Here is a 22,274-nt window from a genome sequence, read left to right as displayed (position 1 = left end):
GCTTGGGGCTGAGTTCTAAAAGATACCTCTCCTTTTCTGTTGGGTTTTAAGATCTGAGAGGGAAGAGAGATCTGGGTGATTTGGGGAGTGAGCAGGGCTGGAAAAGTGGCACAGTGGTGGGGACATTTAGTGAGGCCAGTGGACCTCCAGACCCTCACCCCCTTGGCCACTGGGGCTGGCAGCTGAGCTGTAGACCTCCAGTTCCAACATGCACCCAACCCTCTGCCAGGGGCTTGCAAACTCATTTCCTATCAGCCTATACACAACACACAAACACACACACAAAAGCATAAAAATTTGCTTCTCTCAAAGTTATTGATTACATTCTAAAGTTCAATAATAAATTTTTGGCTTGTTGCTGCTTCACCTTTAAACAAAAAAGGTGATTGTGATTTTCTTTGTGATCTGCCTCTTTCTACAAGAGACGAGGTCATTTACAACAAAAACGTGTGAATAAGAAAAGAAAAGTATAAAAGCAGTACACAAATAATGAACACTGTGAAGGCCTACAGTTGTTATAGTTGAAATTCCAATGTAGCTCTGAGCTTCCAGGCAGCCAGGAAAAAGGGGTAATATGGTCAGGTATGTGTTCTCATCAGAATCAAGGAAGCCTCACAAATGTGATTCTTTGATCCTTTGATGGCTGTCCTCCACCGACAGCTCTACATTCCCAGAGCCTGATGCATGACTGCTTAGTAAACAACTATCACATGAATGAGGGAAAGCAAACCGGTTCCTGGTTCCTCAGGGGAAATGACATTTCCTAGTACTAAGTTCCAGGAGAAATTTCTCACATGGAGCTATGAAAGGAGAGTTTATGGTCATGGTTGACCCTGTTTCTCAGTAAGTTATTTCCAACAAATGCAGTAATGCACTCAAGTGTTTCTCTAGTATTTCTCAAAGCCAAAGATAGCGCAGCATTATGGGTACATAGACCCAAGACAAAGGAAACAGGACCAGATGCACTGGCTGAACATCATACTAGGTTGTGTTTCAAACCCTATTTACAAGTAGTGGGGGGAGGGGTACAGGACAAACTAATACGAAAGCAAATTGTTGTACTTATCTCATGTTCACTATTACTGTTTATTATTTTAGATTTTTTTACACAGAATAGAAAGCAAACAGAAAAGACCCCAAATCTCCCTGCCCAGAAACCCCACTGACACTTAAAAAAATTCAAGTGATTCATCTATAAAATTAAAACATTCAAAGTATAGAAAGAAACAAACTATAGGGTAAAATCCTCCTTCCCGGTGTGGCCATATTGCATACCTCCAGGGGGCGTTATTTGCACCGGAGTCGTACAGCTCAGCAGCCTGGCCCCCTCCCTTCAATTTCTTTTTCCTGAGGTAATCTCTGTTAACAATTTAAAGTTATTTTTGTAAATTAATTTATAAAATTTAAAATCCTGAAAATGGAGAGGTATAGATTCTGAAGTATGAGGAATGGAGGGTAGACATCAAGAAGGACTTCCGACAGAAAGGGAAAATTGAAGAAAAGCCGGAAGGGGAAGAGAATTTCCAGCACAGAGGGCAGGGACTGTGCCAGGAAAGAACACAGGAAAGGTTGGACTTCTCGCTGGTTGTAAGCGACCCAGGGATAGGGCAAATGAGTGGGGCAGAGAAGAGAGAGAAAGGCTCTACTCTCTTGCTCTGACATGGCGACAGCAGGGATGGTCTGGGTCCCACTGCTCCAAGCTGGCCAGCTCTGCATGGGGGACCCAGGCTGGGAGGCCGGCCATGCCCAGGGAGTTTTATAGGCTCGGCTCCAGCCTCAAGGCGGCCCTGGCTGGTGAGAGCTGGGGGCGCTGGCAGGATGGCTGATTGGTGGATGGGTGGCAGCCCTGAATGCCCCCCCCTCACCCCTGCAGGCTTCCAGGATGTGCACACCATGATCTTCGTGGGCTTCGGCTTCCTCATGGTCTTCCTGCAGCGCTACGGCTTCAGCAGCGTGGGCTTCACCTTCCTCTTGGCCGCCTTTGCCCTGCAGTGGTCCACACTCGTCCAGGGGTTCTTCCACTCCTTCCACGGTGGCCACATCCATGTAGGCGTAGAGAGGTGGGCAGTGGCGGCCACCCTGGCTCCCCTCAGGTCTACCTGGGAGGCCCCTGTCCAAGGGACCCAGCTCAAACCCAGTCCTTCAAGTCTGCTCCCTGACCCAGGTTTTTGACCCATCAGTTGATTTCTTTTAGGTGCCCTGCCTGTTCTGTTGCCTAATTTCTTCTCCCATCCTCGAGCCCCCACCTCCCCATTTCTTTAGGCCCCTTATTACCCAAGAGATGTTGGGAGGATAGATAGTGTCATGGAAAAGGGCAGGGTTCAGAGGAGCTCTTGATTCAAGATCTGGTTCTTCCACCTGTTGTGGGCTTTGTTTGCTGAGTACCAGAACCTCCCTGAGACTCTGTTTCCGCATCCACAAAAAAGGCGAGGTGATACCTTCCTGCCTACCAGGGAAGAGCTTAGATGGGTAGGCTCATTGCCTCCTCCCCTCCCCACACCCGCCCAGGGCTGCCCTCGCTTCCAGCCCCCTCTCACCCTCCCCATCCCAACCCCCCAGCATGATCAATGCTGACTTCTGCGCTGGGGCTGTGCTTATCTCCTTTGGTGCCATACTGGGCAAGACTGGGCCGGCTCAGCTGCTGCTCATGGCCCTGCTGGAGGTGGTGCTATTTGGCCTCAACGAGTTTGTGCTCCTTAGTCTCCTCGGGGTGAGTCTGGATGGGGATGGGGTAAGGAGTGAGGGTGGGCAGGGCCAGGCCCTGAGCAGGGAGGGCGTCGGGTAGGGGTCGGGGCGAGGGGCTGCCCCTCCACCTCAGCTCCACCTCCCCAGGTGAAGGATGCAGGAGGCTCCATGACTATTCACACTTTTGGTGCCTACTTCGGGCTGGTCCTCTCCAGGGTCCTCTATAGGCCCCAGCTGGAGAAGAGCAAGCATCGCCAGGGCTCCGTCTACCATTCGGACCTCTTTGCCATGATTGGTGAGGCCTGCTGAGGTGTGGTGGGTACGGGGCCGGTTCATCTCCAGGCCTGGTCTTGGGGTGCCACCTAGAATCCTTGGGGTTCTGGCTGGGAACTCCCTTCCAACTCAGATTCTTCCACCAGAGCCCCGGGAATCCGTGCTCACCATTCTCAGTCGTTTTATGACAGGTTCTTAGAACTCAGCACTAGGGTATGCACATGCCCTGAGATCCATCCCAGGGGCCTTTCTCAATCGAAGTCTGATGGCATCAATCTCTGTTAAAGGCCTCCAGGGCCCCCACTACTGACAGACAGTTAGAAACCGGACTCCTCAGCCTGGCACACCCACCCCTGCAGGATCTTGGCCGCTCCTCGCCCCCTTCCCCCCTCCCCACTCACTCTCCCCGCGCTCTCTCTCCAGCCAGACTCAGCTTCTCCCCATCTCTAACCTCCAGGATTTTGTCCCTGGGGCTTCGTCCCCCCTCCTGAGGTCACGTCCTCTCAGGAGATTTCCTGGAAGCCCCTGCACTCTCAAGGGGGAGAAGGAGAGGTCGTAGGTCACGCCTGCGAGCAGTAGGGTCTGACCTGCAAGCCCCATCATCACCACCTGTTTCTTCTAAGCGCATACCTCCGCCTTGGCCTCTTCTCCTCTCTCTTTGTTCACTAATGAGTCAGGAAAGGAAATCCGGATTTTATGTTCTTGAAGGTAGTATTGAGTAGTGACCGAAGTGCCCATTCTTACATTAAAAAGAGACTGGTTTTGTATTTCTTGCTCACATCTGGGTTTGTTGTGAAATAGAGCATGTGGAACCCTAGGTCAGCTGAGGCCTCCTTGCCCTTTGAGACGCAGATAAGTTTAGCTTGAAGTCCAAAGGCCTCCCCAAGATGCCTGTGCGTGCTTTCCTGCGAGGCTTACATTCTCAGACCTCCTCTGCCTCCCAGCTCCTTCCAGACAGGAAAACTGGCCTCTTCCTTGATTCCTCCCAAAACTCTTCTCCGAAGACGCATGTGTATGTGTGGTAGATTTTAATCAGACTGTGGAGGTGCAGAAGTTACGTCGCAACCCAAGGACCACTCAGGACTAAGGGGCAGTCTCTCAAGCCTCTTTGCTTTGCTGACCCTACCCTATGGGGTCCCCAAAGGGAGGCTCCCCTTCACCTGCCCTTGGCCCCTCCCCGTCTCCCTCCAGGACTGACCTGGGAACCGCAGGCAGGGCATATGGAGCTCCCAGTCCTTACCCCAGATGCGCAGGCCCAGCCCATCGGTGCTCATGGCAGAGCCCACCCTCTCCAGGGGGCAGTTGAGGTTGTAAAACAAATGATTTTCCTCTTATGTATATCAAGTACCAGATTAGTGCCTGACATGTCGTGCCCTTTGCCTTTTTTTCTTTCCTTTTCTGATACTTAAAAAATCTCAAGCCCCTGTGGTTTTCAATCAAGTAGCTCCCTTTTGTGCCAGTACCCTGCCATAGCTACCATTTGTTGAACATTTAGTACTGACTAGGCCATGCGCTATGCACTTCGTATGTATCACCTCATTTAGTTCTCACTTTATAAAGTAGGTATCACTATCCCCACTTTACAGATGAGAAAACTGAGGCTGCTGAGAGTAGGTGACTTGAGTGCAGTTACACAGCTTGTACCTTGTGGGGAAGTCACCTCCTTCCTCTCATTCTGCCTGCCTGCCCACCATTTAGGGACCATCTTCCTATGGATCTTCTGGCCTAGTTTCAACTCTGCACCCACTACGCTGGGGGATGGGCAGCATCGGACGGCTCTCAACACGTACTACTCCTTGACTGCCAGCACCCTTAGCACCTTCGCCTTGTCAGCCCTTGTCGGGAGGGATGGGCGGCTGGACATGGTATGGAGTAGAGGCTTGGGAGAGGCAGAGGGATGGACTGGGAGGCGGGGGAGAGATCGGAGACCCTGCAAGGCGGATTCTCCAGGGGAACAGGTAAGGGCACAGGCACAGGGGGCTCCATCTGCCCTGGAGGCGTTGGGTCGGAGCATGAGGTGATGATAGGATAGCAGGAGAGTTAGAGGGTTAGATGGTGGGGGGACTTCAGAAGTAGTAGGTGCCACTGTGGTGGGCGGGGTTGGGTTGGGTGTGGGTGTGACGATCTGAAAGGGCCTCCAATGCCTTGTTCTTCTGTGCTCCCTTAGGTCCACGTCCAGAATGCCGCACTGGCTGGAGGGGTTGTGGTGGGGACATCGGCTGAAATGATGCTGACACCCTTTGGGGCTCTGGTAGCTGGCTTCCTGGCTGGGACCGTCTCCACACTGGGGTACAAGTTCTTCACGGTACAGATGCCTCTTGAGCCCTGGGCAGAACAGGGGGTCTTCTGGGGGCACACGAGACTCATTATTGGTGTCCTGTTCTCCAGCCCATCCTTGAGTCAAAACTCAAAGTCCAAGACACATGTGGTGTCCACAACCTCCATGGGATGCCTGGGGTCCTGGGAGCGCTCTTGGGGGTCCTTGTGGCTGGGCTGGCCACCCATGAAGCTTACGGAGATGGGTAAGTTCTCCCCACCCTCACCCCCCATCCCCAGTGGAATCGATATCCCCCTGGAACTAAGTCCCTCACTCTCTTTCTCCTTTTGTGGACCAACAAGAAAAAGCTGTCTATTTTCTTTCATTCATTCATTCATTCCTCTACCTCCTGGGAGCTGAAGAAACTGGAGTGTACAAGACTGGGGACTGCCCTCTTGGTCCTCACTCAAGTGCAGCAGAAGGTCATTGAACAAATGATTTCAATAGTGTTATTACTAAAGGGTCAGATAAGAGATACTGACCCTTAGGATAGATTTTTGCACATCAGGGCTCAGAAGAGAGGGCAGGCAAAAGTGACCCTCAAAGTGAGCCTTGAAAGGTGTGAGGGTGTTGCTGGCACACGGGAGGTGGGAGGGTGTTCCAGGCTATGGGCCTGACTGGAGCAAAGGCCCGGAGGTGACTCAGCCTGGCAGCTCCCTTGAGGCCCTTTTGGCCGCTGCAGGAAGCGGTGCAGTGCACTGATGCACCGACCAGCCCTGGCTCCGTGCTCCGTCCCTGTCTCCCCACACTCTCCCCTCCCTGCAGCCTAGAGAGCGTGTTTCCGCTCCTAGCCAAGGGCCAGCGCAGCGCGACGTCTCAGGCCATGCACCAGCTCTTCGGACTGTTTGTCACACTGATATTTGCCTCTGTGGGTGGGAGCCTTGGAGGTGAGTGATCTTGGCTGGGTGGGGGAGGGACGTTGGCAGGAGCTCCAGGGAGGGCAGAAGACAGAGGAGGGGGTTTCTCTGGAGGAAGGGCCATTGCATCCCATCCCCCTGCCATTCATTTACTCACAGATATCTGTTGAGCACCTATTTTGTGCCAGGTGCAGGGTGGCGTTGTACATTTAAGGGGTAACTTCCTCCAGATAAGTAGGACCAAGGGTACTTGCTCCCTTCCGGTGCCAAGGGAAGGTGGGAAGCCTGCTAGGGGCTGACAGATCCCTCTCCTCTGTGCCTTCCCTGTGCTGCTCCCTCTACCCACTAGAGGGCAGCCCAACCCCAGGCTGAGGCCCTGAGGCGTGTGGGGCCGGGGCAGGGAGGGAAGAGGCCTGCCTGGCTCATCACTAGACTGGAGCACAAAAACCTTCCACAGAGGCAGCCTGCCCACTGATGCCAGGTCAGGCAGTCCTTCCTGATATCTGGCCTTAGTCCTTTTGGCCTTCAGAATAAAACGTCTGATTGAGTAGCCCCACCCTCCTGCTCCCACCCTGAGATTTTCATTCTCAAACAAGGTTCAGCTCATTCATTCATTCATTTAATTACTTATTTACTCAATAAACACTTTCTGCACCCCTCCTGGATAGGCGGCCACAGAAGGCTTATGAGCTGTGGTTCATGACAGACTCAATATTTGGTCCGTTCCCAACTGTGCCAACTTGAATAAGTTATTTAACTTCTTTAAGCCTTGGCCCCCTTCTCTGTAACAGAGGGATCCTATTCACCTTGCAGGGCCGCTGTGGTTGCTTAAGGAGGGCAATGCTTGTCAAGCACTTTGCATAGGGCCTAGCAAAAGTTGGTGCTCGATAAATACCGCTGTGATTTGCCTATGCCAGGCATCACGTTGACCTCATGCCTCCTGGCTCCTCTGTGCCCGGTGGTATTGAGCGGCAATCTCCCCCATGGGGGTGGCAAAAAGCCTCACACATGATCCCCTACTGCCACCAGGGCTCCTGCTGAGGCTGCCCTTCTTGGACTCCCCGCCAGACTCCCAGTGCTACGAGGACCAGATTTACTGGGAGGTGAGATGTGGCTGCAGCCCCTCAGGCCCATAGGGCTCTCTCACCCTCCAACCTTCCCTTCCCTGCCGCAACTCCTCTGATCCAACCCGCCTCTTTCCTTCCTCGCTTGCTCCTTCTCCTCTGGCGTCCCCCCCCTGAGCTGTGGTCTCCAGCCCCCTGGAGCTGCCCCTTCACGTGCTTCTCCATCCTTGCCCTCCAGGTGCCTGGGGAGCATGAGGACTTAGCCCAGGGACCGCTGAGGGCAGAGGAACCGGAGACTCGGGCCTAACTTGCTTCCAGGCCTTGAAAGGATGCTCTCCTTTTAGAAGATGATGGCTGGCTACCGTTGGGAAGCTTTTCTTTTCTAGTTCCCATCACTTCTGCTGCAAGAAAGAAGACAGGAGCCGGAAGGAGCCTCCTTACCATAGGCAGCATTGGGGGAGGGGCAGTAACTAGCGTGGTGAGGGGAGAGCCTCACACAGCCCCACCCCACCGCCCCACGCCCTGCAAGTGAGGCACCCAAGTGACTGCTGACCCGCTGGACCAGCATCACTCTGTTACAGTGAACCCTGAGCCAGGGCCTGACTCCCTGAGGGTGATAAATACCACGGTCACCGAGGACTCTCACTCCTTTTTTTGGGCACTGGGAATTTGGGGGGCTCCTCCTACCATCTAACTCACAATGTGGGAACCTCGGATGAGAAAGGACCTTAGTGGTGACAATATCCTGCCTCCCTGGGTCCATGGAACTCCCACTAGGATGCCGTGTTCTGCTAGGTGGATGCCCAGACTGGGCTTACCTGCCTCCAGAGACAGGGAGCTCATTCTCCTCCAGCAAGTCTGTGTTTGTTATAGGACAGCTCAGGCTGCTGCAGAGCTCCTCTTATTCCAGAATGGCTGCCACTCTGACCCTGAACTTGGGTGGCCTCTGAACAGAGTAGGAAGAGGGCCCCTGCTGGGACTAAGAGAGGCAAAAGGAGTTCTTTGCCACTAACTCCTCAGAAGCTGGAAGCAGCCAGCCCCCAGGCACCAACTTATGACCCTGTCCCGAGTCTGAGGAGTGGGGCCTAGGAAGGGCAAATGAGTTACTGCAGAGAATGGGGCTTCCGTCAGCCTGAAGCCATCTGACCACCAGAGGGTGCTCCAGACCCAGCAGAGGAAGATGTGGCCTTTCTTGCCCCTCCATCCTCTACCAAGAATGGGAAGTCCTTCCTAACAGCCTAACGGCATCCCTGTCTGCTTCAGCTCTGGTCCTCACTATTCATGCCACAAGACTTTTATGAACTCCCAGTCCCTACCACATGTCATTCCAGATCTCTCATTCAACAGAGAATCCATCCTCCCAGTAGACCAGAGCTCCTTTCCCAACCCTGAAGTACTGGGACCCCCCTCTGCCCTCTCCTGCTCTTCCCCAGGCTTCTGGCAGGAGTGAGCATGACTAGAGACCTCTTCCTCAAAACCAAAACCCATGCACACCTAGGAACCGAAGGAGGGATTTCTGAGGCCTTGTTCTGGGACAGGGGCAAAAGGTGCTCCCACGAGGCTCCATCCTCACTGTAGCTGAAGCGACTGAGTCTGGCTGGGGAAAGAAATCAAGCACAGAGTTGAGGAAAAGCTGAGGAACAAGGAGGGCGGTTGAGAGAGAAGTGCCCCATGGGAACCACCCCTGCCCATGTGGCCCAAATATGTTTGGTATATCCCTCCCCTTGAGCTCCCCCTCCTTCCTCCACAGCCTCCCCTGACCATTGCTGGCTGGGGTAGGTATGCTGGAGGGACAACCTTGTGCTGAGGCAGGATGACTGCTGAGATTGCAAAAAGGTACCCTGTCCTGTCAGCCCCTGCTGGGAGGGAGTCTGGGCAAGCAGAGGCCCATCCCCCATTTCACCCTGCAGAGCCATTGCTCTGCCTCTGCATGGATCCAGGTACAGCCAGCTGACCTGTTCTGCCCCTGAGCTCCCCGAGCAGTCCTCAAACAGAGATCTGAAAGACTTATAGGAACGGAGAGACTTAAGGATAAGACCCTCCCTGCCCTTGCTTATCCTGGGTGGGAAAGGCTACGAGTATTCATTTACTACACATACCACCACCATTTTCCCACTTGATCCTTTCCTTCTACTCTGGTTCTTTCTTGACCACAACCAAATCTCCTCCAGGCTTGACAAAAAGGGGCTGCTCTAGCCTAGGCTGGTCATCGCTCCCATCTCAATCCAGGGAGGCTTCCTGGAGAAGTGACAACTGAACCCTCCCTGGGAGAGGACAATTACCCAGCCAGCTTCTAAGGGAGGAAAGGCTACAGTTCCTAGGGTGGCCCACCAAGAGATCCCTGAGAAAGGGTGATGGCTGCCCGACAAGAGATGGCCCTGAATATCCCCTAACCGGAGAGTTCAGGCTCCATCACCCCCATAAAGCCTCTCATGGCCTGGGAGACGCTGCTGAGCTCTACTACAAGATCCAGCACCCTGGCTTCATGGCTCAGGGGACTCTGTCCTGGACTGAACTCTTCTAAACCAGGCCCTTTGTTTTTCCCTCTGCATTTCCTCCTCTCCCTCCCCCAGCTTTTCCTGTAGTGCCTAGCACCCTGGTGGGCAGTCCATAGATTGTTCGGTCCAGATGATGGACTGAGCCATCATTACTGGTTTGGGTATGGGGGTGATCGTCCCATTACTGCTTTCAGGCAGGGAGCTCAGAGGGCAGGAAAGACAGGTATCCTTGGAGCCTCTCTGCTGCACCAAGACTGAGCCCCTCCCCCATCTTTCCTGTAGCCCCTGGCTCAGCACCATTGGTTCCCCACATGGTGGCCCATCCATTCAGGCTGGGTCGACAGGGTGACAATGAGCAGGTCAAGAAGATGGCGGGGACAGGGGCCAAGGGGGCTCCTTCCTCACCCCTTCAGGACAATGAGGCCTCTGCCCCTCAGGGACAGCCCCTCTGATCACCACCATTATCACTCTCAATGCAGGACAATCAGACACTTGCCCACTCATGAACTCTGTCTGTCCAGCCCCAGTGCCTGAGCTCTGGAGACAATGATGGACGAGGACACTGGGCCCCTGCTCGCCTCCCAGGGCCCCACTGATGGGGAAGATTGGCTGCGCTGGGGTCAGTGTCAAGCCAGCAGAGCCAGAGGCATTAGGGAAGGGTTTCTGGAGGTGGAGCTGTACGGGCTTGGCACAAGTATGTGTGGGCGACAACAGAGCTTCCTGCCCAGACATCTGGCTGGGAGGTCCAAGGTTCCCCACGCACCTCAGGGTGCTTCTGTGCCTGTGTGGCCAGAGCCCCCTGGGCCAGGAGCTAGGAGTTGCTCCTCTGACCTCTGGAGGACCTGGCGCCCTGAACCTGCGTAGCCTGGGGAAGGCCTGAGATGCCCCGCTATTGGGATTCAAATCACGGCGCATGGTGGCCCCAGCTCAGGGAGGAATTAGACACGGCGTGGGTGTCCGAAGTGGGGGTCGGTGGCAGTCCCGGGACAGACTAACTCGGCAGCCGCGTTCCCCCCCCACCTCACCCCGATATTTCTCTCCCACCGTCAAGATCTCCCCCGCCTGGCTCTGCGCGCCCCGTCTCCTTTGTCTGGTCCTCCCGCCCGCTCCCAGCCGGGTCCTCCGCGCCGCCCCGCGCGCCCCGGCCCGTGCGCCCGCCGCCGCTGCCGCCGCCGCCCGGGAACAATGCGGGCCAATGTCTCCGGGCGGGCGAGCGGGCTATGCAAATGTCCAACGGCCTGTGAGAATCCCCCTCTGCCGCCGCCCCGGCTTCCACCGCCTGAAAGGGGCTGACGGCCAGGCCCGGGTGGGGGAGGCCGTCCCTGCATAGGGATGAGCTGTCTTCCCGGAGCGCCCGCCCGGGACAGAGCGCTATTGTCTCTGTGCCGCCGTCTGATCGCCGATCGGAGTTCGCCAGCCCGGGGAGGAAGGAAGAAGGCGACCCAAACCAGGCCTTGGGGCCAAGGAGGGGTGGTCACCTGTTCCCTCCATACCTACTCCTGTTCCCAGAGAGCCTTGACTTTGGGGTCAGACCTTGGTGGGCGCCCAACTTGGCTCCCCCACTCACACAAATCAGTTCATTTCTGAGCCTCGTCTCTTGGAGGTTAAACCTAGCCTATCGCTGATGCTCTTCCCGTCCTCCCTACCTGTTAACTGCCCTCTCCATCTCCATCCATTTTTTCACATTACATTGACCAGAGGTGTCTCTGGAGCCAGTTCCCTTCCAGAACCTTGAGGGAAATACTCATGGTTTCCCCAAAGCAGGTTACTGGACAGAGATGCCCCCAAGGGATCCTCTGTGACTCATGAGCCCCAGGCCCAGTCCAGGCCTCCTTCCTGCTTCCTTCTGCTGCCACCACCAGTTAAGAAGGCCCACCGTTTACTGGGAGAAACCCTAGCCATGCAGGACTGAAAGAAATTTCTCCAGTGATGTAGAGGTGCGGGGGAGCGGTTTGCCACAGAAAGTCCCCTCCCACAAGTGAAACGTGCATCCCTCTGCCCCCCAGTCCAGGAGCTTGTGCCCATCTAACAGATGGTATTGGCCCAACACTGGATAGTAGACAAGGGACTCTATGCTGGAAGCAGAGTCCATTCTAGCTGGGAACTTGGCCTCTGCACTTGGGTGCTTACAGGCTGAGCTCCAGTAACTGGGCTTTCGACTCTGCAAGGTGCAGGACCTGATTCCACCTTTCCTAAACTCCCACACAGGCTCATGATCAAGGGCTGATGCCACTCAGGTGGGAGCTCTTTCAGAAATGGTGCCTGGGCCCTTGAAACAATGATGCTTCTGAGACTCACTCATAAGGTTTTCGGGGCAAAATCAATCAGGGCAACAGCAAAATGAGAACTGTCCCAGGAAGTCCAGGTTTTCAGTTCCAGTAAGGCAGGAGAGAGTTGAGTGGGGAGAGGAGGGAGAAGATGCTGGTAGGGCAGGCAGTCTTCCGGGAAGCAGGGGTTCTAGTGCTGCCTCAGAGGCCTGTTCATTTCTGGTTTGGCCCAGGCTTTCACTAAGACGGAGCTCTTCCTTCTGTCCTCCTGGCCTCTGTGACGATCGAGGTACAACATGCATGGCAACTCCATTCTGGGGAGGTGGAGGTACAGTGTGGGCAGTGGAGCCTGGCCTCCTGGGATAGCATTTGGGAGACAGATAAGAGGAAAGTTGGGGTCAGGGGATGTGGGCTGGGAGCTGAGGCAGTTCATGGTGCCAGGGAAGCAGCCAGAGTTCTGTCCACCCCCACTCCCCACCTTTGGAAGTGGGCCCTCCTCCAACTCCTCACTGGGTCTCTGCTCCAACCTGGAACCCTCCAAAACATTCTGACCTGGGGCTGCCCAGCCTCATGGAAACTCCTCCGGGGACCCCAAAAGCCACATCTGAAAGAAGCCAAACCCAGGCCCCCGTACGTCTCCACACATGGCTAGAGGCTCCACCCGCTTGAGCCCCAGAACACATCCTTCCTCCCACGACCCTCCCTCTTCTCTTCCAGGACATTTGCAGGTGGTCCCCAGAAGAGGTTGGACCAGAGATACCTGCTCTGAAGGGGGCCCTCTCTCTCTTTGGCCTGGATTTCTGGAGCTCTCTGGGCCTGCTCTGGATGGTCTTTGGAAGGTCCCTGGGCAGGACCCAAGCAGACCCATCTTGGCTCTGAGGCTGAGAGAGGAAGTGGGCTTTGTTGTGCTGGGGCACCGGCTGGATTCTTAAATTCGCTTTTCCCACCCTACTCGTCTTGGCAGGGGAGCCCTCAGCTGGAGAAGCTGCGCCCCCCCCAACCCTAGTGTCCCCTCCTTCCCAGCTCAGCACCATCCATCTCCGTCTCCCCAGAGCAAGGAATGTGGCTCCAGGACACTGTGGGGCTTGTTCCCAATCCCCTTCTAGCTCATTTCACTTGGGCTTTTACAGGCTCGCCTTCATCCCACAGGCTGCTGTCTGGGTTCTGGCTCTGACGGCGCAGACAGAGATCTCCCCTCCTCCCTGCAATTCCTCACGCTTCATTTTGTCCCAACACCATCTGAGGAGGCTGCGCCGTGGGGGGTCAAGGAACCCTGGTGTGGGAGCCGGTGGGGGCAGGGTCCCCCGTCTTCCCAGCCCTCCAGCCACTCAGCTGGCCTCTGCTGTCGCTGGACCCTACAGCTGCACGGTATCTGCAAGCCATCCATCCCCTCACTCGCGTTCCCGTCCGCGCCCCGCAATCCTCGATTATTGGTGGAATTAGTACCGGGCTTCTTGTTGGCAGTTGCTAATTAAGACCATTTGTAAACGTGGTTATTAATGCTGCAGAGGGCTGCAGCCGCCAGCATCTATCACCCGCACCACTGGCGAGGTGCTGGCTCTGGGATGGCTCCCGCCTGCCTCCATTTTGCCCCACCAGGCTTCAGGTCTTCGAGGCAAGGGTTGGTGGGTACAGAAGTTCAGAGGGGGTTTAGCTGAGCCTTCCAGAGAAACGGAGGTGCCGCCTTCACTCCAGGGTGCCCCCAAACTGGAACCGTCTGTGTGTTGGTGGGGGGGAGGGCACTGTGTGAGCCACGTGCTGCCAGTATCTTTCTTCCCCAGAATGTTCAGGGCTGGGTCAGGATGGAGCTCATGAAGACTCTAGGGAGAGCTTGGGCCATCCCCTAACGTGCACCTCTGCTCTCCAGCAACCCAAATACCAGCTTTGCCTTAAGCCAGGTGAGGGGGACTATTTCAGTGAGACACTCCATATAAAAGGGGGTGATGCATCCGAGTGGAGCATTTACCTCCCAGTTGCTGAGTACCTACCAGGTGCCAGGCCTTAGGGATCCTCTCATAAATAAATCACCCCTTCCAGGGGACTGTCCCAAATCCCTCCAGACTAGATGAGGTCTGCCTCCTCTGTAGACCCCCTCACCCCCTTTCACACTTCAGCCAGCCTCACAGTGTGTTGTAACGAGCTATTCATTTTTACCTGCTCACCCCCACTGGACCATGCGTTGCTCAAGGACAGCGGTTGTATGTTGCTTACTGCAAACAGTAAAAGGCTTTGTTGATTCAGTCTTCCCTCACTGCTCCCTCCTCTCTGACCTCCAGCCTTGGGCTTCCAGAGCAGGATGTGTGGCGTGGAGCCTCTGGCGCATTTTGCCTCGGTTGGACCCAGTCGGCCAGGACTCGGAGGAGGTGGTATGTGGCTGGCATGCAGGGCTGGGCCTCTCAGGGGCCTTCCAAGGGAGCCGGTCCGCTCTCAGCAGGCCTGTCTGGGCTTCCCCTCCGGCCCAGCCTGGACGCTGCACCCCTCCCTATCCACCCATGTCCGGAGAAGTGGCCCAAGGCGGCTCAGGAGAGCTTGGGAAGGGACCCTCCCCCATACACCTGCTCTTCCCCATTCTTCTCCATGCGGACTTTACTGTCTTGACTCTTTCCTGCAGCTTTTGAAGGAAGGATCCACCAAGACTTTAGTGTCCCCCAGTCCAGGAAAAGAGAAGAGGAAAAAGAAGTCCTGGAAACAAAACCCCTCCAACAACCTTAAAGTAGGAGAGATTGGTTGGAAGGCTTTTAATCCCTTAATCCCTCTCAGATGGGCCTTGAGACGTTAATGATTTTCCTAATTATTCCCTCCCATTTTCCCATTGCTCTGTAAGGACTTTCGAGAGGAGTGAAATTCCGAGTGAGTGGGTGTGGGATGAATGGTGGGCCCACCTCCCCCCAGATCGAGCCCAGAGTCCAGGCGGCTGGGGAGGTGGGGGAAGTCCAGGAGCACTCCAGCTGGGGGCTAGGGCTTCCCTGCCACTGACACCCGTGAGCAAGGCGGGCCTGGGACAATGGGGCTGTCGGGGGCTGCCTGAGAGGGCCAGGTGTGGGGCTGGGGTCCCCTCAGTGTGAATGGCCCATTATCCTGCCTAGAGGATGGGAGTGGAGGGTCTCTTTGTGTCCCCCAGGAAAGGCCCCTCTGGGTGATAATCACCCTGGGAGGGAGGTGGAGGTGGTGATAAGGGTCTTTAGAGGGGGCCAAGCCTCCTCAGAGAACAGTTGGCCATTCAGGCCTTTGGCCCTTCTCTTGTTTCCAGCAGCCTGGGATCCTGTGGCCCATCCATGGGGGTGGGGGTGAGGGGGAGGCCAGCAGACATGGCCTAGGTCTGAGCTCAAGCCCCCTCCCCATCACCGTAGCCTGCTAGACTAAGTTTGGGGGTAACCTTCTGCAGGAAACCACCCCCAGACCCCCTTCCCAACCCCCACCTAGTCTTGGGTACCCTGGGGCCTTGCTTCACCTTCACCAAGACACTGAGTTTCTGAGAGTAGACCTTGATCCTGGCGTGTTGCTCTACTTTATAAAACACTCGCAGAGATTCTCATCCCACCTCTATAAACTCCCTGTGGGGTGAGGGCATCAGCCTCATTTCACAGATGGCAAAACTGAGTTTCGGAGCAGTTAAGGGACTCGTGTGAGTTTACACAGCCAGTAGAGGCAAAGCTGAGATTAGAGCCTGATCTTCCAATCCTAGGCACAGGGCTTTTGCACTTGCTCCCTCTGCCTGGAATGCTCACCTCCCTAATGACCACGTGGCTGGCTTCCTCATCTCCTTTGGTCTTTGTTCAAATCACATCCTCCATGAAAGGAGAAGTCTGGGGTTTGCTTCAAAGTGACACGGGAGGTGGGGGGAGAGTAGGTGGAGGTGCAGATGGAACAAGACTGGCAGTTGTTGAAGCTGGATAAGGGGTAGATGGGGGTTCATTAGATTAGTCTATTTATTTTTGCATCTATTTAACATTTTCCACAAGAAAAGTTTGGACAAAATCTGGCCTTCCGGAAGCACCTTATTTTAAGTTGAATTCACCACCCTGACTCCAGCCCTTATGTTCCCTTTCCCTTCCTATTTTTCTTCAGATCATTCATCAGCATCTCTACATATTTTGAGTATTTGTTTGGATTCATGTTGGTCTCCCACACTAGCCTCCCGAGGCCTGAGGTCCTGGGGTCTGTTGGTGTGGGCTGGTGCCCTGACACACAGAGCAGCACCTGGCACTTAGGGGCGCTTTGTCCATATTAGCGAAGGCCCGGATGACCTGGGTTTGTGGTTGAAGGCTCTTGGCCAAGCCGCCTTGAAGCAGAGAAAAGGCGGCCCGTCGGCTTGGGTTTCTGGCCTGTGGGGTCCTTCAGCACCTGGAGCCACAGCCGGAGGGTCCTTCCCAGCGCCCCCCAGCCTGGGCTAAGCCCCTAAGTGTCCCATTATGTACCATTCACTTCTCACTTTGTCGGGCCCGTCCGCAGCCGCTGCGTCCTTTTGTCAGAGGGGCCTGGGAGTGCGAGGGGCTATTACCACAAGGCCTCATTATTCCCAGCCAGAGCAATAATGATGAGTCCCTTCCCCAGGCTAGCACATTTTGCAGGGTCCCTCCCATTTAATAACTATAATAACAGCCACCATTTATGAGCCCCCACTTCGTGCCCCGCCGAGCCAAGCACTTTACATACATTATCTCATTTAATCCCCCCAACAGCTCTGGCAAATAGCTACTGTTTGTATCCCCATTTTTCAGATAAGAATGCTAAGACTGGGTGCCCAGAGCTCCTTTATCCTCAGTTCAGCCATACAGGGGGAGGAAGGGCAGGGATACACCCATGCCCCAGATGGGACAAGGAGGCACAGAGACGGGAGGTGGCCGGGGAGGGAGCACACAGCAGATAGCGCGGCCCACGGCTGGGGCTGGGCAGCGAGCGTCCCTCGGGCATGCGCAGAGGAGGGCGGGCAGCCGCCCCCAGACCTCTCCAGGCGAGAGCAGCCAGGCCGTCACTGTATGTTCACAGGGGCAGCTGCTGGCTCGGGGAGCTTCAGTGACTTGCCCTGTGCAAGGCTAGTGAGAATCCAGGGGCTCTGCCCTCAATGCCCACGTGATAGGGAGGGGGCACTTCCGCTCTGTGGGCCAACACTGAAATGCTCTTAGAGGACCAGGCGGAGTGTGGGGCACAGGGACCAGGCCCTGGGAGGAGGCAGGAGCAGGGTGGGAGAAGGGGGAGGTAGAGAGAAGGAACTGAAATTGCACTGTTTCCTCCCCAGTGAGGAGTCTCAGGGGTTCTCTTATGCTCTGGCCTTTGGGGTTAAACTCTGTCCTTCCCAAGCCTTCAAAAAAGATGCAGTAATTATTATTTTAAATTAGGTTTAGTTCTGAATAATAATTTCTTCACTTTTTAAAATGTTAATTTTATTTATTTATTTATTTATTTGAGGCTTCCCTGGTGGCGCAGTGGTTAAGAATCCGCCTGCCAATGCAGGGAACACGGGTTCGAGCCCTGGTCCGCGAACATCCCACATGCCGCGGGGCAACTAAGCCTGTGTGCCGCAGCTACTAAGCCTGTGCGCCGCAGCTACTGAGCCTGTGCTCTAGAGCCCGTGCTCCGCAACAAGAGAAGCCACTGCCATGAGAAGCCCGCACACCGCAACGAAGAGTAGCACCCCCCCCCAGCAACTAGAGAAAGCCCGCTCAACAAAGACCCAATGCAGCCAAAAAAAAAAAAAAAAAAAATTTATTTGGCCACGTGGCATATGGGATTTAAGTTCCCTGACCAGGGATCAAACCCATGCCCCCTGTAGTGGAAGCGAGGAGTCTTAACCACTGGACCACCAAGGAGGTCCCCAGTAATTTCTTCGCTTTAAGGGCACAAAACTTTAGAGGCCCGAAAGGGTGTACCACACAGTAAAGTTTCCCTCCTGCATCCGGGTCTCCACCACTCAGTTCCCATGCCAGAGGCAACTAATGTTCCTGGTCTCCCCTGTATCCTCCCAGAGCTGCTCAGACATTTAGTTATAAAAGTAAACACCGGCCCCTCACCAGGCCATTCATCTGTTTCCTAAATGTGTGGTAAGCACCTTCTCAGCCAGGCTCTAGGCGGCCAGAGAGAACCCTTACCTCTTAGGGGATCTAGGGGTTGCAGGGGAGAGGAAGATCTCTCAGAAGGGCAGAAACAGAGCAGAAGGGATGGCTTTCCAAGGAGAGGGAACAGCATATGCAAAGGCTTAGCGGTGTGACACCTGATGTGTGTCCAGGTCCCTAGTGTGCCTTCTGCATGAGAGGCAGGAGGGGGTCTGCACCACCTCGGTCAGGCTGGACTCCCAGAGTCCAGGGTCTTTGGGCTACAATCTGCATGCTCTTGCCCCTCAGCCTGAGGTCTCTCAGAGTCTAGAGAGGGTTTGTTCATCTGTCCCTTCCTAGAAAGGAGCCACCCCTGGCCAGTGGGACCCCTGGCGTCTGCTTAGCCAGGGAGCTGGGCCCAGCTCTAGTCCCGAGGGGGAGACCTACTTTACCATGGTTGTGAGGGTGAAATCAGTTTATAGAGTGTTTTGTACAATGCTCGACACAGAGTATGTTTGCAGTTCGTGTTGGCGTTGTAACTGTTCCCAGGACACCCTAACCATCCCCGTCTCAATGTCCCGTCTCTGTGGGAACGTAAGTATCCTCTTTGCTCACTCCTGGCCCCCCAGATTCTTCTCCAGGCCTCCCAGAGCTCCACTGAGCCGCAGCCTTCCCCTTGGTTTCTCAGGGAGAGCAGTAGGGGGAGCCCCGCCGGGGCACAGGACCCTGTGAGCTGAGGTGTTCACAGTGGAGAGAAAGACTGCCCCTCCTGGCCCCTCAACTCCGCCTCTTCTCACCCACCCTCCTTTAAAAGGAACCCACCCCCACTCATTACCGAGCCCCAGCAGCCAGGCCCCGGCTAAAGCCCTGGCTAAAGGCAGCAATTAGATCGTTAGCACCAGCCCCAACCCACCTGCTTGGAGTCCCTCAAACGCATTTTAATTATAATCCCTTAATCTCCCTCAGATGGCGAGGCTGGCTCTAGGGCTTTTGCCCCAAATAGCCCCTTCCCTCACTCTCTTCCCCCAATTAAGGGGTCCTCTCAGCAGAGAGCCCCTCTCCCAGCTAAAGGCCTCCCCGCCTGGGAGCAGCCGCCTCACGGGCTCTGTCGCCCTCTCTATGGGAAGTGGCCCCAGATGGCCGGCTGGTCCGCCTGAAGTTCCCACGTGTGCGGCTGAGCCCCCTCGGATTACATGCCTCCTGCCTGGGCACGAGCTGAGATGCCTGGGACCACTTGTCTCTCCCTTGGTCTCCTCCTGTCCTGGTTTCTTTGTGTCCTCCGGGTAGCATGTCCCCCTGACCCTTTCACAATGACTTCTATTTTCCTGTCAACCCATCCATGCCACCCTGTCCGGGCCAGCTGTCTCCTTGACAATTCCATCCAGGAGCAGCCAGGTTCTGTCACGGGTGGAACTGAGGCCAGGGCCCTGACAGGACGTCTCCTGGTGGCAGCGCTATAGTGACCTCCAGTTGACCTCAGCAGAGTGCAGCCTTGCCCTCCTGCCCCACAGTGCCCATCAGGGCTCTGAGACCCTCCGCCACGTAGGGGCTGGCAGAACATCGGGCGGCCTCTGTCCCTGAGCTCTGAGCAGGGCAGAGGCAGGGGGAGGGACACGATGACCCAGCATGTGGCCCTGTCTGAAGCTGAGCCTGGATGAAGCTCTTTCCTGGGAAAGTTCTGTCACTAATTGACTTGCAAATGCCTTGTTTGTCCCCAGATTCATAATTAGTGCTAAGGATTTCTAGGGCCCCATCCCGGAGGGGGCCTTTTTTTGGGGCAGCCTGTTCCTCTCCCCTCTCTGAGGTCGGCCGGGCTGGGGGTGGGCAGAGCCGGGCACCGGTGCCCAGCTGCCGTCCAGCGTTCCCACGGCTCTGGTGCCAGCGTGTGAAAGGCGAGGTGCGGGGGGCGCGGGGGCTGGGGCTCCCCGCCATCCTTCAGCCGGGACCAGGGCCAAAGCCCTGAGGCTCCAGGAAACACCAGAGCTGGGGAGCGGGCAGTGGCAGTGGGTGGGGGCCGGCTGGCACCCCCAGGAAGGAGAGCCCAGCCGGTGCCTGGGCTGGCATTGGCCGAGCCTCCAGCACGATGAATGGGCCAACAAGGGGCCTCTCTTCCCCACGGATTCCCCACAAAGCCCTTGGCTACACCATGGGATGTGGGGGACCAGGGGCCACCGAAGGAAGAGGAGAGGCTATTCTCCAAGACGCCCCGACTCCCAGCCTCTGCATTCCCAGGAAGGGGCCCTGGGCTGGGGGCCCAGTGCCTTGGGTTCAGGCCCAGCTTGGACCTGGATCTGCTGAGTGAGGAGGGCAACCCTCCCAATCCCTGTGGGTCTCAGTTTCTCCCACTGTATTATCCCTGGCGTCCTTCCCAGCCCTGATGTCCCTCTCCCGGCTTCTGCCCACTCAGCTACCCTCACAGCCACACCCTACCTTCCACCGCCAGTTCCCAGTCCTCGGCAGGCCCTCTCTGGGCCTGAGACCCAGCCGGACCTCCCCTCAGCGGGTAGCAGCACTCCTCACTCAGGCACAGCCTCCCAACCCCTCAGGCCCTTCAGTTTCCCTCAGGTTAGGAGGAGCGGCTTGCCAGAAGGGAGGAGTAAGGAGGTCCTAAGCCGTGGCTGCCTGCCACGGAGTCAGACAGCCCGGGGCCCTGCCATTTGCAAACTGTGTGACCTGTACCTGTCAGTCTGTCTGGGCCTCATCTGTGAAAGGCCTCACAGGGTTATCACCGAATAGTGAGACAGTGAGTGGAAGACACTCCATGTGGGACCTGGCACAAAGTGGATACTCAATCGAAGTTCTTTTTTTTTTCCTGCCTCCCTTTCAAAGCTTTCTGCAGTCTGCCTGTGTTTCTGGGTGACTGAGATGTTCTTTCACAGTCCACCCCCATCTTTTTCGCCTGGCTCTCTCAGCAGCCCCTCTATATTCCTCATTTCCTCTACAGTTCATTTCACAGGACTGGCCATTTTCCTTTGGTAAGTTCTTCCCGAAGTCTAACCTTCTATTGCAGGTTGCTCCTCCCCAGGCCTGGCCTCTTCGCAGGCTGCCCTGCACCTGGGGCCCTGAGGGAAGGGGGTAGGGATGGGCTCTATGGTAACCCTGAGAAGAGAATGCCCTCTTTCCTCATCTGCATACAGACGGTCTCATTTGCATACAGACAGGCCTCATCTGCATATGCTCAGTGGGACTCTGAGAGCAGATTCTTAAGTGTCTGCCTGGACCCTCCCAGCCCAGTCCTGGCATCCCTGTTGAGGGAGGGTTCCCTCCGCACCCCTTCTGCCCCTGTCTGGGTCTGGGTCTTTCTGTTTCCAAAAGGCAGCCCACCCTCTGTGGCTCCTCTCCCACCTGCTGTCACTAGTGTCCTGCTTTCTTTTCCTGTGCTCAGATAAGTCCTTCCTCCCACCTCCTCCTGCCGCCCCAGCTCCTTCACCAGGAGCCTCCCTTCCAAGCCAGGAGGCCAGGCCACTAATGGAGGCAGAGGGCTGCTTTTCCCTGCCCAGGCCCCCCAATATCCAGAGGGTAAGGAAGCCATAGAGGGTTGATGCTTAGCCTCCAGGGTCCAAACAAAAGCAGGGGGAGGGGGAGGGCAGACCTGGGCAACTTCCTTCTTGCTGATCCCAGGCCAGACCCTGTCTCCATTCACCCCTCCTCCTCTGGGGGCTGACCCCAAGGCTGCAATGGGTCCTTGCAAGGCTGCGCAGTGGGAAGGATCCTGAAAGGAGGTCTGGGGACTTCAGAAGCACTTGCCTGACCTGGTGAGCCCAGGCTCCGCCCCTTAAATATGCCAGATTGTGATACAAATGGAACTGCCTTTTCCTGGGTGCATCCTTGGCCTCAATCAGCCCTCCTAGACCCTGTCCTTGTGGAGGATCCTGGGGCTCCTTGGAATGTAGGTTAGGGGAACTTGGAATTCTCCTCATGGGCCTCCACCATGCTGAGGACCCTGGACACAGCCCTTCCCCTCTCTGGCCTCAGTTTCCTCTGTAAAATGAGGAGCTGGGCTAGACCAGGTGGCTCTTAATGCATTCCTTCTTCCTGGAAATCATGCCCAGGTGCCTAGCCAGCATTCTGTATGCAATTTCAGCAGATGCAAGGATCCCCTGTGGTTCATCTTGACCTGAGGCTAGGAGCCCTGGTCTAGAGGAGCTAAAAATGCTGTGGTCAGTGTTTAAATGGAAGGGGAGGGGTGTGTAGACATACGTGCTTGGATGCGCAGAGTATCTCAGGGAGGACGTAGGCACCAGTGGTTGCCTCTTGGGAGAGGAGGTGGGTGGCTGGGAA

The 22,274-nt window shown here is 55.8% G+C and overlaps 1 protein-coding gene across 15 annotated transcripts in view; it reads left to right on the top strand.

Annotated features, from left to right (window-relative positions):
• Nucleotides 1-22,274, top strand: part of RHBG (Rh family B glycoprotein) — a 64,157-nt gene that overhangs the window by 20,494 nt on the left and 21,389 nt on the right. For 4 of the 15 annotated variants that reach the window (XM_082378701.1, XM_082378714.1, XM_082378706.1 and 1 more), the window contains exons 2-10: nucleotides 1,874-2,060; nucleotides 2,509-2,710; nucleotides 2,833-2,980; nucleotides 4,657-4,823; nucleotides 5,126-5,263; nucleotides 5,347-5,480; nucleotides 6,041-6,162; nucleotides 7,162-7,235; nucleotides 7,435-7,835. In XM_082378701.1, coding sequence (XP_082234827.1) covers nucleotides 1,894-2,060; nucleotides 2,509-2,710; nucleotides 2,833-2,980; nucleotides 4,657-4,823; nucleotides 5,126-5,263; nucleotides 5,347-5,480; nucleotides 6,041-6,162; nucleotides 7,162-7,235; nucleotides 7,435-7,503 — 1,221 coding nt within the window. In that variant the 5' untranslated portion in view covers nucleotides 1,874-1,893 and the 3' untranslated portion in view covers nucleotides 7,504-7,835. Of the gene's footprint in view, nucleotides 1-1,873; nucleotides 2,061-2,508; nucleotides 2,711-2,832; nucleotides 2,981-4,656; nucleotides 4,824-5,125; nucleotides 5,264-5,346; nucleotides 5,481-6,040; nucleotides 6,163-7,161; nucleotides 7,236-7,434; nucleotides 7,836-22,274 lie in introns of those variants that run through there. The other 11 variants (XM_082378709.1, XM_082378713.1, XM_082378707.1 and 8 more) reach the window with 11 other exon arrangements.

The sequence above is a fragment of the Balaenoptera borealis genome, assembly GCF_965194805.1.
Source record: "Balaenoptera borealis genome assembly, chromosome: 1".
NCBI classification, from domain to species: domain Eukaryota; kingdom Metazoa; phylum Chordata; class Mammalia; order Artiodactyla; family Balaenopteridae; genus Balaenoptera; species Balaenoptera borealis.
This window is presented reverse-complemented; position numbering and strand designations above follow the sequence as displayed.